The sequence below is a fragment of the Panthera pardus genome, unplaced genomic scaffold (assembly GCF_024362965.1).
Source record: "Panthera pardus isolate Hobbes unplaced genomic scaffold, ASM2436296v1 HiC_scaffold_6, whole genome shotgun sequence".
Classification (NCBI taxonomy): Eukaryota; Metazoa; Chordata; class Mammalia; order Carnivora; family Felidae; genus Panthera; species Panthera pardus.
This window is the reverse complement of record NW_026526991.1, coordinates 20,310,434-20,328,577: the sequence shown is the minus strand read 5'-3', so window position 1 is coordinate 20,328,577 and position 18,144 is coordinate 20,310,434. Positions and strand designations below refer to the sequence as shown.

Genomic DNA, 18,144 nt, shown 5'->3' with positions numbered 1-18,144 from the left:
CTGGTTGAATTAATGCTGCTGTCCCGAGGAGGCATGGGTCAGTGCTTATGAGAGGAGCATTCATCTCTGGGGACTGAAGTCCTCTTGCCAGGTTCTTCAAACCCTTTCTGAGTTTTGGAGTTGGTTGACTATAGATCAGAGCTCACAGACTCAAACTGCCTAAGGACTCATAAAGTAATATACACAAGTGGATTGGCCAGGTGTTCATATATTAAAATGTTGGACTATTCCTCACATCCACTAAGAAATATGTCCTCTCACATCTCTCTCAAAACCAAGTACTCCTGGGGCGCCTGGGTGGTGCAGTCGGTTAAGCGTCCGACTTCAGCCAGGTCACGATCTCGCGGTCCGTGAGTTCGAGCCCCGTGTCGGGCTCTGGGCTGATGGCTCGGAGCCTGGAGCCTGTTTCCGATTCTGTGTCTCCCTCTCTCTCTGCCCCTCCCCGTTCATGCTCTGTCTCTCTCTGTCCCAAAAATAAATAAAAAACGTTGGAAAAAAAAAAAAAAACCAAGTACTCCCTTCACCCTGTCCATGTTCCCTTTTGCATTTTTGAGAAAGACAAAAATGCAGATAAAGATTTCTCTATCATGAGAAAGTAACCATGCAGCTACGAGAATTAACAGGAAGTGAGAACAATGGCTGTAAAACTGGGAATTGATCATGGAATTCACCCCAGGGAATGTGAGCCCAGTGTCACCAGGCTTCTAAATTTTCAAAAGAAGCTAGAATCTGGAATTGTATTTGACTTCTCAACATCATAAATGCTAAATTAATTTTCTTTCAAAACACTTTAAGGGTCAAAAAAAAAAAAAAAAAAAAAAAAAGAAAAGAAAATTAAGATTGGCCTGGGGCAGCCAGTTTGTTAATTTTGAGCAAAACAAATTCCATTCTGCTCCCTTCTGGGATGATGACTGAACTCTCCCAAACACAATGACCAGAGTGAGTGGAAGGCATTGCTGCCCCAGGGGTGCCTCACCCTGGATGGCATCACCACAGCCCAGGCAGTTTGTCACTAACACTTGTTGTGCCATTGAGGCCCCGTAGCCAGCACCAGTTGAACCAGCCTCACTAGGAAACCACCTTCCAGTGGCTCTGGACTGGAGCAAAAGGTACCTGAACTTAAGGCTAAGAATGAGTGTCAGAGCCCTCTGGATAATGACCTGTGCGAGAGGAAACTTCTGCAGGTTTGCCCATGTGCCTCGTGGGTTAGTGCCTGCATAAAGAGACCACTAAGGGTGCTGAACTGCACCCCCACCCCGCTCACATTCAACAGTTCTTTAAATTAAACCAAACATTCCCTCCCTCTCCAAAGCCCTTTCCTGCAGACAACTGGAGAAAACCTATAACCAATGGAGCTGTGCAGCAGGAAAGATGGTTTTATTTATTGATTTAAATTGGAGTTAGTTAACATACAGTGTAGTATTGCTTTCAGGAGTAGAACCCAGTGATTCATCACTTACATATAATACCCAGTGCTCATCCCAACAAGTGCCTTCCTTAATCATTTTTCCACTGAGAGAAAAGGCAGAACTGTTTAAGAACCTTTCAGCCAAATCTTCCTAGCTATCCCAAGATAACCACGTCTGCTACTGTCACCACAAATATTTATGGCCCACGTTTTCCCAGCACTCACCCAGCCCCCGACACTATTCTGAATGTTATGCTTGCATCATCTCATTTAATCCTCCCAACAACTAGATGAGGTAGTTGGTATTATTACTTTCATTTTGAGATGAAAGAAATGGGCACAAAAGGTTAAATAAATCATTCAAGGTTACCCAGCTAGTAAGGGGTAGACTCTGATCTCAAATGTAGGTACTGGGACAGGAGTTACAGCACCTTACCCACTTGGGCATGTGCCTCTGGAGGGTGTGTGTGTGTGTGTGTGTGTGTAGGGGCAAGGAGGGGAGAGTGCGCAAATTCTTCCCAGACGATCCTGGGAAAGTGAGTGGTGCCTATGGACCTGGAACAAGGGGATTCCTTTCAAGGAGGAGAGGCTGAGATTTGAACAACTTACCCTCCCCCAGATAAAAAGTTTTAAAATCTTTCCCCTTGACTCGGAATCAAAGATGTTAAAGCAGAAAGCGCCTTAGCACTAATCCAAATCACTCCGTTTACTTTGGAAGCCTCTCTTTGTCAGTGAGCTCCTGAGAGCAAATTCCAAGATTTTTGTGGACTTCACAGGACACCTCTCCCCAAAAGGCGAGGGCAGAGGAGGTAATGGACCTGGACAGGGAGATATTTCGATGTGGTGGTGAGTCTGCCCCCAGGAAAATCCCTCCAAGAGCCTGAAAATCCTGCCCCCTCCCCTCCCCCCCAACCCACCCTCACCCTTTACCTCGTAGGTGCTGGTAATTCCCAGTTTGTAGAACACCGGGAGGAAGACCTCCGCGCTGATGGCCACCACAAAGAAGTAAGTGATGGCAAAGATGCTGAATATGGCCCCAAAACGGTAGACCTCCGAGGGGGTGCCCAGGACGGTGACGGCCGACATGAAGCTGGCGGTGAGGGACAGCGCCACGGGCACGGCTGTCATGCTGCGGCCGCCCATCAAGAAGTCCTTGGAGGTCTGCTGGCCGCCCCCCGCGAAGGCGTAGTAGATGCCGATGGCGGCGGAGATGAGCAGCATCGCGGCGAACACCACGTAGTCCCACACCACGAAGGTGCCGATGCTCCGCGGCGCGTCCATGGTCGCTGGGTCTCCCGGGTCCTGCGTTCCAACCGTGGCCCCGCGGCGCACAGCTTTACCTCTGCGGCGGGGCGCTCACTTCTTATTCCCCGCGCCGCGGGCGCGGCAGGCGTGGCGCCCGCGGGAATTGGAGGCGTCCTCCAGGTATCGGTCCCCGCCGGCTCCGAGCGCCCCGCGAAGGGGGGGACGTGGCTAGGCGCGGAGGCCTCTGCACCCACCGCAGCCGGCCGAGCTCGTCTAGCCACGCCAAGCCCTCACCGGGGTGCCGGGCTCGGGGTGGCCGGGGTCGCCGAGCGCCGCGGACACCTGGGAGAACTGGCGCCTCCAGCCGCGTCCCGCGAATCCGCCGGGAGCGCTGGGCCTAAATGTTACCAGGTGGCACCCGAGGGGACGCACCATTTAAATAAACAGGCGACCGATGGGGGAGCGCGGGTCGAAGGTCAGTTGTAACACTTGTACTTTTCGCTTTCCGGTTCAACAGTCCGGGTCCTTACAAGAAGATACACCTGGGGTTTTTACATTGCCTTCTTTGATAACTTGATGGGCGTTTCAGGTGACAGTGTGCGGTGAGCTGAGGTTCCAGTCCTTAGGCAGGTAAGCAATTACAAAGGAGAGGAAGAAATCTGTGCTATTGGTGACTTTTTCTCCTTTAAAGAAAATATTATTTAAATTTTAGTTAACATACAGTGCAATATTATTGGTTTCGGGTGCCTTTTCATTCAATAAACATCTCTGATCCCTACAATCTCTCCTAAATCTGATAGTTTCTATTGTATTAATGGTTTAAGGAAGACTTAAACCCTGTGACATATAACATGCTTGGTACTTTATACATTAACTAATGTAATTCTTACAATTACTCTTGAGGTAGGAATCATCTCCATTTCTTAAAGGAGGAAACTGTCTTAGGAAGATTAAAACACTTGCCAGGAAATGGTGGGGATTAAGATTTTTATTCAAGGTCTCATATCAGAATTCGTTCTTTTAATTGCAATGCTATGCATTGTAGAACCCAAATGTAGATAGGTGTTAAATATAGGCATAAATATGTACACTTAGGTGAAGACACCTGAAAGCATATGGAAAACAAGGTCATTTCCAGTATCAGTACTCAGGACATATTTTAAGTGGCTTCCCTTGAAATATTACTAACAATACATGACTCATGCTTGTAAAGCAACATGACTCCCAGGTTTTTCCTCTGAAATAGACCCTCCAGTCAAGTGTGCCCTGGCATAGGTCTATTTCAGGCCAAACTTGTTCATTGTCATACATCTTAATAATTTACCAGGTGATCCTTCATAAGCAATCCACAAAATGCATTTAGCCCAGCCCAGAATGTAAAGAAAACTATACCAGGTTTTATTTTTTGTGAACTGGCATTGTTTGTATAATATTTTTAAAGGGAAATAAAGAAGGAAATGGAAGCTAAATCCAAGTAATTCAATCACTTACACAAATATGTGGCTTGGACTTATGTCCCAACTGTGTGAAATTTACTATCTTTGCACTTATGATTTTCTCCTGTTCTCACTGCCTGGCACTCAAACTCATCACGAAACAGCATCTTACAAGCTTTAAGGTACAGCATCCACTGTATCTAGGGCTCTTCCATCTCTGCCCAGAACTACGGTGCTTTACTTGCAAGGACAGCTCCTATCAAGACTCACTGAGCACCACCAGTGAACCTCACCCCAGTTAGTGTCCTGCCAGAGGACTGAGATGACATGGTCTCTAGAGGTGATGGGCTCTGCTTACATAAAGAGGTGCTCTGGTAGTAGTGGAGAGACAAGAAGTCTACTTTTTAGGCATTTCCTTTTCAAGTGGATCACAAAGTATGTTTTTAATCCAGTTAAATGTGACCTCCTAGCAACTCAGCCTACACTATCTAGCCCTTGACTAGCTCTCAGGCATCTTTTCCTATCACTTTTTCCCCCCCTACTTGGTCTACTATCTTTTCACTGTTCCTGGAACATGCCAAGCCTGTTTCTATCTCAGGACCTTTGCATGTGTTTCATCCTCTGCCTTTAATGTTCTTCCTTCAGATATTATCATGACTCCCACCCTCACTTCATTCAAGCATCTGTGCAAATGCCACCTCCTCCAAGAAGCCTTCCTTGACCACTCCATCTGAAAAGTGTATCTATCACCTTCTACTCCCTTACCTTGCTTAGTTATTCTCCAAATACTTTGTGCACTCTGAAATTGTTCTGTCTTTACTTTGTCTTCTCGCACTGGAATAGACGCTCCATGAAGGCAGGGACTTTATCTGTTTTGTTCATCACTATATTCCCTGGGTGTAGAACAGTCTGGTACATAATAGTCATCTAGAAAATTGTTGACGAAGGAAAGGATTATTAGAAAATCCTCTCAAATATATTGACTCAGGCCTATTTTTAATGTTTCAAATTTCATCTTTTTCTATGTTTTCAAAGACATTTGGAGGAGGTTGTGGTGCAGACCCCCCTACACACACATAGTCAAAAATCCACGTATAACTTTGACTCCCCCCAAACTACTAATAGATTACTATTGAGCAGAAGCCTTAACAGATAACATAAAGTTTATCTACACATATTTTGGATGTTGTACACATTATATACCATATTCTTACAATAAAGTAAGCTAGGGAAAAGAAAATGTTATTAAGGAAATCAGTAGAAAGATAAAATACATTTGTAGTTCTGTACTGCATTTATTGAAAAAAAATCCATGTATAAGAGGACCCACAAAGTTCAAACCTGTGTTGTTCAAGAGTTACCTGTACTTATAAACACATAAAAGTGTATAATATGCCTATTTATGTAATGCCTTGCAACTGCACAGTTCATAAAAGTTTTATAAGTATATTCACATTTAATATTTTGTGAAAAATGGTAGTTTAAACTACAATAAGTACATATATACTCCCCCCCAATCCCCTTTTTAGTGTTTTTTAAAATTTATCAAAATATCTTTTCTCCCAGAAAATCATTTGGTGGCCCTCAAAATCAGTCGCCTGCTACATCTGAAGGCCATAGACATAGATATTGAGAAGTGGGCCAACAGAGCCAAACAGATTTCCCCAGACTGAAGTTAGGATGGAATTTTTTTTTTTTTTTTAGTTTATTTATTTATTTTGAGAGAGAGAGAGAGAGAGAGAGAGAGAATGCACAGGAGGGACAGAGAGAGGGGAGGAGAGAGAGAATCCCAAGCAGGCTCTGCACTGTCAGCACAGAGCCCAATGGGGAGCTCAAACATGAGATCATGACCTGAGCTGAAATCAAGAATCTGATGCTTAAGCAACCAACTGAGCCACCCAGGCACCCCGGGAATGAACTGTATATGACTCACCTCATGTGACTGGGAAATGTTTATTTGCCACCTATCCTAAAATAAGGAAACAAGAATGGAATTTATATTGAAAATTACAGCATTGCATGATTAGTTACTTTACTGCTTTTGGAGTAACGTTATCGAATATGGGAATTTTTCTGAATGGCCTCTGTAATTTTTTTTTAAAGCAAAATAGCTAGAGGGAAGCCAACGAGAATGGAATGATACATGAATTATTTTCAAGTGGAAAAAGGACCTTGAATGCACTATTTGTTATAGCTCATGTGAGGATAGAAGCCGGTCAAAGAGTTCCTGAATTTTCACAAGTAGACATAACCATTCCTGTGTACCTTGCAACACGGCCCCCAATTTTTCTCTCCCCTCTATGATTCCTTTCACTTGTAAATGATCTTATCCCGTTTCTTCATATTAGAATCATACCCATAATTTAAGGTGGACTCAAATTGTCAAAGTTTTTCATGAAATGTTTTACTACTCCTAATCCTACCTGTTTCACAACCAGCTATCTTTCCTTCTTTAGCCCTCTTAGCATGTTTATACTCATTTGTTGGCCTTTATGGTGGTACAGTATTGCAGTTGTTTTGACCAAGGCTCTTAATGCAGGAATATCTTAAGGATTCCATGAGTCCAAAAGCAGGAACTGGAAAGCCATCTACATGCCTGCCTCAGTTTTTCCTCTTTCTCCAGATGCCTTCTCTGCATTGCCACAGGTACATGGTCAAAAATGTCCAACCCAGGGCATATCTACACTTAATTCAGTAGACAGCAGAGACCCATGAGCACCTTTGAATTCTAATTTTAAATTACTGGGAGAGGGGCGCCTGGGTGGCGCAGTCGGTTAAGCGTCCGACTTCAGCCAGGTCACGATCTCGCGGTCTGTGAGTTCGAGCCCCGCGTCAGGCTCTGGGCTGATGGCGTCAGGCTCTGGGCTGATGGCTCGGAGCCTGGAGCCTGTTTCAGATTCTGTGTCTCCCTCTCTCTCTGCCCGTCCCCCGTTCATGCTCTGTCTGTCTCTCTCTGTCCCAGAAATAAATAAAAAACGTTGAAAAAAAAATTTAAAAAAATAAATAAATAAATAAATTACTGGGAGAAGAAATCCAATTGGTGCAGTTTTGGTTACATGTTCCTAGACCTTTAATCCAATCATCTCTGGCCAGAAGGGAGAGATTCTCACTGTAGGCTGCACAGATTCACCTTGAGGGTAGGGAAGGGGGACTAGTTCTCCACGTAGGAGGATGGTAAATTCTGAAAGGTGTCTCCTTTATTAAATGTCTGTGTCATTTTATTATCTCCTGTGGGTGGAAGATAAACTCCTTGGAAAAAGGGACTGTGTTTATTCATCTTTATAAACCTCCAGACCCTCGCACTGTTTATTGCTTAAAGAAAATGCTAAACCTATTGTATTGATCACACTTGACAATGCTTGTTGGCATGAGAATTTCACCCAAATTTCTAAAAGTGAAATCTGGAAATCTGAGAGTGATCTTATTGGATCCTGAATCTAGATTTACTCATATGCTTACCCATAGGAGGTTGGGGTGGGTGTGGGGGTTCTTTTCTCTTGTTTTTGAGAGGAAAAGTAAAGGAACGTGTACTACCAACATAAGTCTTTACTGTCTGCCCATTCTTTATTTACCTTGAAATCACGATCACAGTTACTAGGAGGCCATGAGAATATCCTTCTGAAATGGCAAAGGAAGATAAGAGCACACAAATTCCTCTACAGAGTACTTTCTTAACATCCTTCCACTTGGGAGCACTGAGTAAAGTTGGAAATTTCAGGTGAGTACAATTGCCATTGTCATCACACGGCTTGATTTAGGACAGATGTATATGAGTCAGTACTTAGCATCTCTACCTGCACACACATCTTCTTTTGTTCCTTTCTTAACTGGGTGTCACTCTAACCAATTCAATGTAATCAATTCTGAGTTGTAGTACTAGGTACTTTTATCAAATAATGGAATCAACCAACCCAATAAATTTAGTAGGAAAAGTTTTAGCTAATGTCCTAGCCTGCTTCCTGCTAAGTAATAAGGTCTATTAAACTCCTCATATCTCCTACTAGGAAAACTGCCACACACCTTACTAAGGCCAACTTTTGTGCTATCTCAGCCCAGATCCTTAGCCTGGTTCTCTGGCACAGAGATTTCCCTCCTTTTGCTACTTGATTTTTGTTGTTTTCCCCAAATCTCAACCTTTCCTGCATATGTCTCTTTCATTGCAAGTAATCTCAAGCCTTCTTTTGGATACAGAAAGTTACACCCAAAGAAAGAAAAAATGCAATAAAATCTATTCATTGCACATATCCCCCAGTACATCTTAAATCACCACTGAAATGGCATCAAAGGAGTAAACAAAGGTGTCAGCCCAGAAGGACAGACAGAAGGCAAGATGGGATGACTGCCAATAAAAGGCTTACCACAGTTTTAGAAGAATGACTGCAAACAGACAAGTAAGTGGAAAGTGACTTAGGTTTCAGCTTTCTTCACTTGTGAAATACCTTAAGGTAAGGAAGCCGACAAGAACAAAGCAATTTGTGCAATAATACCCCCAGAAAAAGTCAGAAATCAGAGGGGCCATATACTTCTAAAGGTAGGGATATGAGGTAGAAAGAAAAACCAGAAGACATATAAGGAGTGTTTGGGGACTGGCAATAGTGCCTCTCCCTTCTCCTTGGTAGAAAACTACAGATACCATCTGGAGAGGTTAAAGTAAAACAAAAACAAAAACAAAAACAAACAAAAAACAAAAACCCTCTGCCTAAGGACACCAATCATGGCTAAGGGCTAGAGTGAGGCATTTTCCTAGAAGATAGGGATTAGAGAAAGTTTGTCTAATGAATGGTGAGACACCCTCCCCATGCTTTTCCCTACTAGGCTCCCAGCACGTGGATTCCCAGATTTGTATACTTTCTCAGGCAGGACTGGAGAGAATTTTTTTCTGAAGAAACCAAGCAGCCCAAGAAAATGCTGGCATTTAGGGGTTCCATAAAAAAGCAGAGCCCCCACCTGAACATCCTAACGTGAGGGCCTCCCATTAAAAACTAGAAAATAAATTAAAAATAAAACAAAAACAACAACAACAACAAAACCAGAGTCAAAGCAGGAAGCAAAGGGAAACCCTAAAAATCTAGAGTTATTATTTTCTGAGAAAACAAGGAAATTTCTGCATGATGTGAAATTTGAGGAGTTTGCTATTAAATTTCACAGAGGATGAGAAGGTGCTTTCAGACATGAAAAAAATATAGAAGCAGAAATTAACAATTGGTGCAAGGTCAGAAGATAAAGTTGAAGAAACCTCCTATAAAGCAGAACAGAAATACATAGAGATGAAAAGTCAGAGCTAAAAGAAAAAAAATATAGAAGTTCAATCGTGGAAGTCAAAAACATGACTCTAGGAATTCTAGAGAGAGAAGGGAGAAATTATCAAAGGAAAATTCAAGAAAACTTCCCAAAATGTTAAGAACATGATTCTTCAGATTGAAACTGCTCACCAAATGTATAGAAACTGAATTTAAAAAGACCCACCTCAAGACCCAACATTTTGAAATGTCAGAACTCCATACATAGACCATTCTAAGTGCTTCCAGAGATTAAAAAAAAAAAAAGTCATATACAACCATCAGAAATCAGAATGGCATCAGACCTCTCAACAGCAGCATTGTAAACTGGAGGACAATAAAGTACCTACAAAATTCTTTAGAAAATCATGTCCAACCTAAAATTCTAACCCAATCAAACTATCAAGCAAGTGTGAGGGGAAAATAAAGCTGTTTTCAAATATGCAAGATCAAACTGTATTCTCTAAACACCATTTCTTAAGTAGCTTCTGGAGAATGTGCTCTACGAAAACAGCAAGAAAATGAAGAAAGAGGAAGACATGGGAGCGAGGAAACAGGAGATCCAGGGAGACAAGGAAGTTCCATGTGGAACACATCCAAGAAAAAACAATGGAATATACAAACTGCCTTACAATTTGAAGTTTATGAGAGAGGAGTTTTAAAAATTTTTTCAAAACATAGGGTGATAAAGTGATGGCAGGTACATGGAAAACTAAGCGAAATACAGTTGACCCTTGAACAATGTGGGGGTTAGGGGTGCTGCCCCCCTGCACAGTGGGAATCCACAGATAATTTTTGAGTAATAGTCTACTGTTGACAGGGGGCCTTACCAATAACATAAACAGTCAACTAACACATAGTTTGCATGGTATATGTATTATATACTGTATTTTTACAAAACAGTAAGCTAGAGAAAAGAAAATGTTATTAAGAAAATCATAAAGGAGAGAAAATACATTTACAGTACCGTTCTATACTGATTGAAAAAAAATCTGCATTTAAGTGGACATGCACAGTTTAAATCCATGGTGTTCAAGGGTCAACTGTATTTCCTGCTAAATATGTTTGGTTGCACAGCTACCAAACTGGCAAAAACTAAAGTCATAATACTGAGTATTGGTGAGAATGTGGAGCAGTGGAAACTTGCATAAAATATTGATATAAGTACATTGGAAAGGATTGGTAATATAAGGTTGAAGATATTCATGCACTGTGATCCCAAATTTTCACTTCCTGTTGTATACCAAATGAAATTTGTGTATCTGTGCACCAAGGAGTATGCACAAGAATGTCTATAACAATAAGACTTATTTCAAACTGGAAACAACCCAAAAGTACATCCATGGTAACATGGATAAACAGTTTGTGGTATACCCATATCATCAAAATGGACGTGTGCAATAATATGGTTGAATTTTACAGAGTTGTCCAAGTCAGACACAAAAGAATATGCACTGTATGACTCTATTTATATAAAATTCCAAAACAAACTAAACTAGACTGTGTTGTTTCACAATAATTGTAAGTAGTGGTTAAAACCATTAAAAAAAAAAAAAGAAGGAGGAGGAGGAAGCTGTAATCATAAAAGGTAGAAAAGTGTTATTTCTGGAGAGAGATGGCTAGTTGCCACCAGGAAGGGACACATAGAGAGCTTTCAGGGTGTTGGCAATGTTTTATTTTTGATTTGAGTATTGGTCAATGATTGTTCACTTTATAATTATTCATTAAACTATATGCAAATATTTTACAATTTAAAAGAAAACTGGGTTTTAAACAGCATGACTGATTGAACACATATTCACATTTTGTTCCCTCTCAAAATTACTGACATGACTTTAGTGGAATAAAAACAACACAAACCATAAAAGATAAACAGAGTGAAAGACAAAAGAACAGGAATAAACTTTTGGAAGCTAGAAAGCAGATGAATAAGTAGATACTTACTTAGAAAACCAAAGGAAGCTGAAATTCAGGCTGACAGAGTAGGCAGCCTGGACACAGGCTGATTGTGCCTCTGAAGCCCCAAAGATCAGAAATTGGAGATAGTAATAGTTCTTGAAGGGAAGAGGATGCTGGCTGAAAATAGAACTGGTTGAAAGTATGTATATGAGGGGCACCACTGGGTGGCTCAGTCTATTGAGTGCTGAGTGTGGAGCCTGCTTAAGATTCTCGCTCTCTCTCTCTCTCCCTCTGTCCCCTTTCTCTACTCATGCTATCTCTCTCACACACACACACACACAAAAAGACAAGAAAATCTACATATGTACATTTTATCCTTACCCTGGACAGGTGGGCAACAGCCCCTCCCCAACCCCAGCAGAAAACTGAATTTCACTCCCAGAAGTTAAACTAGAGAGACTCTAAACAGAGGACACTGTATACAACTGTATTCTAGCTTTTATACTGAAAACTGGGGGACTAAGGGAATGACTACATACTCAAAAAAAGAAGACCCTCTGCATCCTTCCCCTATTCATGTCTTTCCCAAACTCTTCCCCAAGAGTAAAAATCTTCACTCAATATGTCTCATTGTATCAGGTAATCACTGTGAACTGTTTGCTCTCTAGAACTGCTACACAGTTACTGCCCTGGGATCTCAGTGTATCATACTCCAGGGATTTTTCCAGTCTTTATCCAGTTGATCTCTTATTACCTGAATCTCATGTTTCTTCTTTGGTACATGCCTTTGTCTTGGCTGCGCACACCATCTGCTAGCTTCCTGAGTGAAACTTAAGTCACATATATACTTATTTATTTATTTAAATATATTAAAAATATTTTTTTGTTTTTTGTTTCTTTATCACTTGTCACTACCTATCACTTATTCAATCCTGCTGGCCTGGATAGAACTGTGTTTGTGGTAGGGGTGAGGGAGTGTTACAAGACATAATATCTTCATTTAAGCTTATGAATCATTCTTCACATTGGGGAAGATGTATTTGAACTTCCTGGGTTAGGAAGCCACTGGGTACATTTAGCATAAGCTCCCGTGTGTCATCCTTGCTGTCTTGAAAATGGTGTGGGTTGTCTTAAGTTTCTCCTTTTATTCATTTATTTTTAATGTTTATCTTGAGAGAGAGAGAGAGAAAAAGAGAGAGTGGGAGAGGGGCAAAAAGAGAGAGAGAGGGAGAGAGAGAACCCCAGGCAGGTTCCGTGCTGTCAGCCCAGAGCCCTATGTGGGGCTCAAAGCCATGAACCGTCAGATCATGACCTGAGCCAAAATCAAGAGTCAGACGCTTAACCAACTGAGCCACCCAGGTGCCCCTTAAGTTTCTCCTTTTAAAGTACTTATGGAAGTATTCATTTTGTGCACCATCCTTAATCCACATCTTTATTTTTAATGCTCATTTTTTCTTAAACATTTAATTACATAAACACTGGGTAGCATATGAATGCTTTGTGAGCACCGTCCTATGCGAGTTATTTACTTACGATAGAATTGTGTCTATTTTAAGGGGATTGGCTTTGTTTTTAGCATTAGTGGGAGTTCATTTGGGGGCTCCAGAGAAAAAGTGTTTTTCCTTTTGAAAGTGATGCCAGTTACCATTTCAGCCTATGAGAAAATGAGCTGTATTTTTCCCCACAAGGGCCTTTATTCAGAAACAAATTATCCTCACTGGTTGAGGAATATTGTACATTACTTGCTTATTTATGTATACTGTATCTATGCCACTAGAGTGTTAGTCCTGTGGCACAGGGATTGTGTTATTTACAACAGTACATTGGTGCATGTAGACATTCAGCAATAAATAAATGATTTCACTCATATGTGGAATTTAAGAAACAAAACAGATGAAAATAAGGAAAGGAAGAAAAAGAGAGAAAGTGGCAAACCATAAAAACAGACTCTGAACTATAGGGAACAAACTGAGGTTGCTGGAAGGGAAGTGGGTGGGGGGATGGGCTAAATAGGTGATGGGGATTAAGGAGGGTACTCGTGATGAGCACTGGGTGTTGTATGCAAGTGATGAGTCACTAAGTTCTACTCCTGAAACTAATATTACACTCTATGTTAACTAATTGGAATTTAAATAAAAACTTGGAACAAAAAAATAAAATAGACATGAATGAACATAAAAAATTCACTTAAAATTTTTTTAAATGTTTATTTATTTTGAGAGAGAGAGAACACATGCAAGTGGGAGAGGGGCAGAGAGAGAGCAAGAGAGAATCCCAAGCAGGCTCCACACTCGCATGGAGCCTGACACGGGGCTCAATCTCACAACCGTGAGACTGTGACCTAAGCCGAAATCAAGAGTCAGATGCTTAACCAACTGAACCATCCAGGTGCCCCAAAAATTCACTTAAATTTTAAGTGAGAAAACACTTATTCTTTTGTTTTGAAAAAACAGAAACATATGATTAATGATTATAGTTATGTTAAAGAAATGAAAATAGTAACATGTTAGGAGAAAATAAAAATGACAATAGTTATTGGAAAGTTGTGATTATGGGTAATTTTTGTTTTTTTCTTTGCTAAACTTTGCATTTTCTGAAACGTTACACTGCTTTATTTAAAAAAAAAAAAAAAAGGTAATATCTGAAGTGAAAGCACACTGAACTAGAAGTCTGGAAATCTGTATTCTAGTACTGACTGTGCTGTGTGTTCTTAGGTAAGTCTCTGAATCTCTCTGTGCCTTTGTTTCTTCTTTGGGAAATGAAAGGTCTGAGGGCTTCCCAGCTTCAAAATTCTGATTGTGCTTTCTGCCAATAGCTACTCCTACTTCCTCCCTCTGTAGTGTCTGTTCTTCGCTCTGGGACGGAGCATAGCAATGTTTTAGAATGTCAGTAGGCCAATCTAAACAGTTAGGATTGTTTTCATTACTAATACTTTTTATGATTATTTTTTTCTTTAAAGTGATAGATTCTGTTATGCTTGCAGTGACAGTTCCAGTTTCTGACAGTGGTGGTGTGACTTATTCTCTCAATTCCATTTACCCTAAGTTCCAGGAACACATCAGGAAACCCTGAGTCCAGCTGGTGGTTGGCCAGAGGAATTGGCACATTCCATGGCATCAAGCTCCTGCTTTTCTGGTTTGGGTGGGGTGATGGGTTGGCCCTTCTCTGCTTTCATTACATATGATTTTTGCTTCTCTGGAAACATTAGAGAATCTCAGGTAGCTTCCACTGCCCATCTGATGGGGGAATCTTCAGAGCTAGAAGGCCAACCATGAAAACTCTGTATGTTATAGGCAGTATTTCACTTTAAAAGAATCACTTTAAGGCACATTGGGTCATTCCATGCTTCTTAAGATGAATTAGCTAAGCACAGTGATACCTGGAGAATTCTCATCTGGTGAGCAAGCTCTCATGATGTCATGCGGCAGTGATGTGGGACCTGGTAGACTCTCGGTTTCAAATTTCTAATGATTAGAAATAATTTCTTTAGTTCGTTTGCATTTATACTTGTGACACATACAAGTCCCAATTTCATGATGAAGTGAAGGCACACCTTTGCGCCAATGTATTGACCATTTCCCTAAAGTCTTTCAAATGAATATACAGTTGTTACTGCATCATGATGACCAGCATTATAAAGTAAGTATGTCAGGAAATAACATCGCTTGCATAAAATCAGGAAATAACCCAGCTTTTGAGCACAGGATGTTTAAGACAATGTGAGACATCTGCGATTAGAAGAATCATTTTTAGGATTAAATGAGCTAACACATGTAGTGTTAAATGTAACATGTAAAGCAGTTCCTGGCATATAGTAAGGGCTCAATAAAAGCTACCTTTGGCTGTTTGTTTGTTTTTAATGTATATATGTATGTATTTAGTTAGTTTGACATTCAAATACATTTGTGACCCCTTTTCCTCCAGGAGGGAAGAATGCTGTTGAGGGTGGAGGTTTCCCCCCCACCCCCCGATCATTGTAGAAAAATTAGAAAATGCAGATAAGCAAAAAGAAGACTTATACTCACAGTCTAATCCAGGTTTTTATGATGGGTATTCTTCCATATGTTGTATAAATAGAGGAAAGTATTTGTAAATGTCATCATCAACACACAGCATATATTGAATACCTATACTGTGTAAGATCTAGGATAGAAACAGATAGAAAGGAAATGCATCACACAATCCTTGACTTCAAGGATCTTATATTCTCACTGTGGAGCTAGGACTTCAGAAGAAAGTAAAAAAGTATATAATAGCAGAAAATCATCCATAAGGATAGTTGTCCTCTCAGCAACAGAACAAGCACAGAACAACCTACTATAGCAAATGGGGCCAGAGCCTCCATGATGAGGAGAAGGGCCAACAGCAGGGAAACAACACTCCACATTTCCTTTCTTGTAAATGGAGAAGAGAAGGAATGTCTCCCCACATCACAAGAGCCTTGTTCACTGGCACTGTGAGTATCCCCTCTGCCCCTTTCTTCTCCAAAAGTGCAGCCACCTGGACCAGGTTGTGTATTGGAACTTTCACTGGCCAATGGTTATTTGATGCCAGAGGATAATTGGTTCCTGGGGGGAGACTTGGCTTAGCACATTGTGAGAAATACTCCCAGCTCAGCCCTGGATGCTTAATCAAATCCTAGCAGTTGGAGGAATTTTGCTAGCCAAGTGGAAAACACCTGCACCCCAATCTAAACCCAAAAGTGTAAATCTAGTAGAGTCTTGTTTCCCCAAATCTGAAGATTGGCTGGAGAATTCTGGAAGTTGTCAAAGTCTCATTAAGCTGAATCTATTGTCAATTTTACTTATTTTCCATAGCACCCTGTGTGCTTAATCTGGCAAAAGCTTTCCCCTCAAGTGACATAACAAGGCCCTTCACCTCCTTGAAAAGAGCAAAGAAAGGAAGGAGGTTTGAATTTTCCTATTCATTCTCAGATCAGAAAAGGGCCCATTAGGCCTCAAAACTTCATTCCCGTGTTTATTTCTAGGAAAGCTGAGTTAGATGGTCCTAGAAACATTAGCTTTGCTAAGACTGATGCCTCAAAAAGCAATGCTATTCACTGGCAATGTGTAATTGGAAAAGATTGAACAAAGAAGCAAGAGTGGGGGAAGCCAGGCTGTATCTAGACTCTCCTAAGGCAGATCTCATACCATTATTGAGTTTGAAAGGTAGAAAGTACCATCCTCAGGAGCAGGTTATGTCCCTAAAGTCTATTTCTTTTGTCTTTTTAAAAATTATAGTTGACACACAATGTGACATCAGTTTCAGGCATACAACATAGTGATCAACAAGTCAATACATTATGCTGTGCTCACCACAAGTGTAGCTGCCATCTGTCACCATACAACCCTATCATAATACAATTGACTATATTCCCTATGATCCACCTTTTATCCCTATGACTCATTCATTCCATAACTGGAAGCTTGTACCTCCCACTCCCCTTCACCCCTTTACCCATCCTCCCACCCCCTTCCCTCTGGCAGCAATCAATGTGTTCTCTGTATTTATGGTTCTATTTTTGCTTTTCGTTTGTTTCATTTTTTAGGTTCCACATATAAACATATCATACAGTATTTGTTGTTGTCTGACTTAGTTCACTTAGCGTAATACCCTCTAGGCCCATCCACCTTGTCACAAATGGCAAGATTTCATTCCTTTTTGTGGCTGAATAATATTCCCCCCCCCCTCTCTATCTATCTATCTAGATATATCTGGACATCTACATTATATCTAGCCATCTATAATCTATTGATGGACCAAAGTCTTATTTATTTACAAAACTTGTTTGGAACTAAGAATATATTCCACACCCCGCCCTGAAACAGTCCCCTCCTTTTGTTTTATTATTCTTATAATTTGGTATTAGTTTTATTTGGGAAGGGCCCTTGATTTTATTAAAATTTTAATTTAATTAAGCTAATACATGTATATGGTAAAAAAAAAAAAGTCAAATGGGACTACAAGGCTTATAACTAAAACAGCAATACCCCCCTCCCACAAGTCCTCATTCCTGAAAAACCACTCTATATTCTTTTAGCTCTTTCTTCTATTATTGACCCCCAGGTTTCTAAGTAGCTATGTACTATAGCTATTTCTTGATATTTTAAGGCCTGGGTGTGTTCTATAACCTTCCAACCAGGGAATCTGAGGATTTAGTGCCCTTATCAGGTCCCTCCTTTCTCCATCTTCACATACACAGACAACACTTCCTGTCCCCAGTTTTCCCAATAGATAAACATCATAATTTTTTTGTTAGAGAAAAATTCAGCATATATTTTATTTTAACGATATAATTATTCATAGCCAAGTCACATAGTGTATTAAGAAGAAACTGACTTTTTAATGTAAACTTTAGCTTTTCCTAGAATTAATAATTGCTTCTCTCTTTTTTTTCATTTCTTTATTTCCTTTGAACCTCTTAGCAATTCTTTTATCTTTAATGTCCCAATTACTCTCTGTCCTCAGGCAAGATTTAGATTTGCAAGACTCAGATTTGCCAAAGAAGTAACGATCTTCAACTTTTTCTAACTTTTAGTAATCTCACTTTGTACTCTGTGAGATACAATTCTTGAGAGAAATAATTGGCTAATCAAAAGAAAGTCTAAGTTTTTAAAAAAAAACCCTTCCTATTGACAGAAAAAGAAAAGACTCTTCATTGCCTTTCCTGCTTTCTGGCAAAATTCTTCTATTGATTTCTTTCTGCAGAAAAGGAACTTTTCACTTTTAAAAATAAAACTGGAAACTACTGAAAGCACAAAGAAATGTAATTCAAAGGAAATTCATGTTGAGTACAGAAGGCATATTGTGTCGGGAAAACAATGACTGTACAAAAAGCATTATTAAAATACTTGATACAAAATACCTGAAGGTACGC

The 18,144-nt window shown here is 40.4% G+C and overlaps 1 protein-coding gene across 2 annotated transcripts in view; it reads right to left on the bottom strand.

Moving 5' to 3' along the window:
- SLC5A8 (solute carrier family 5 member 8) overlaps window positions 1-2,737 on the bottom strand; it is a 57,278-nt gene extending 54,541 nt beyond the window's left edge. For both annotated transcript variants that reach the window (XM_019446571.2, XM_019446572.2), the window contains exon 1: window positions 2,339-2,737. In XM_019446571.2, the coding sequence (XP_019302116.2) occupies window positions 2,339-2,689 (351 nt within the window). In that variant the 5' untranslated portion in view covers window positions 2,690-2,737. The remainder of the gene's footprint in view (window positions 1-2,338) is intronic.
- Window positions 2,738-18,144: the final 15,407 nt, after the last annotated feature.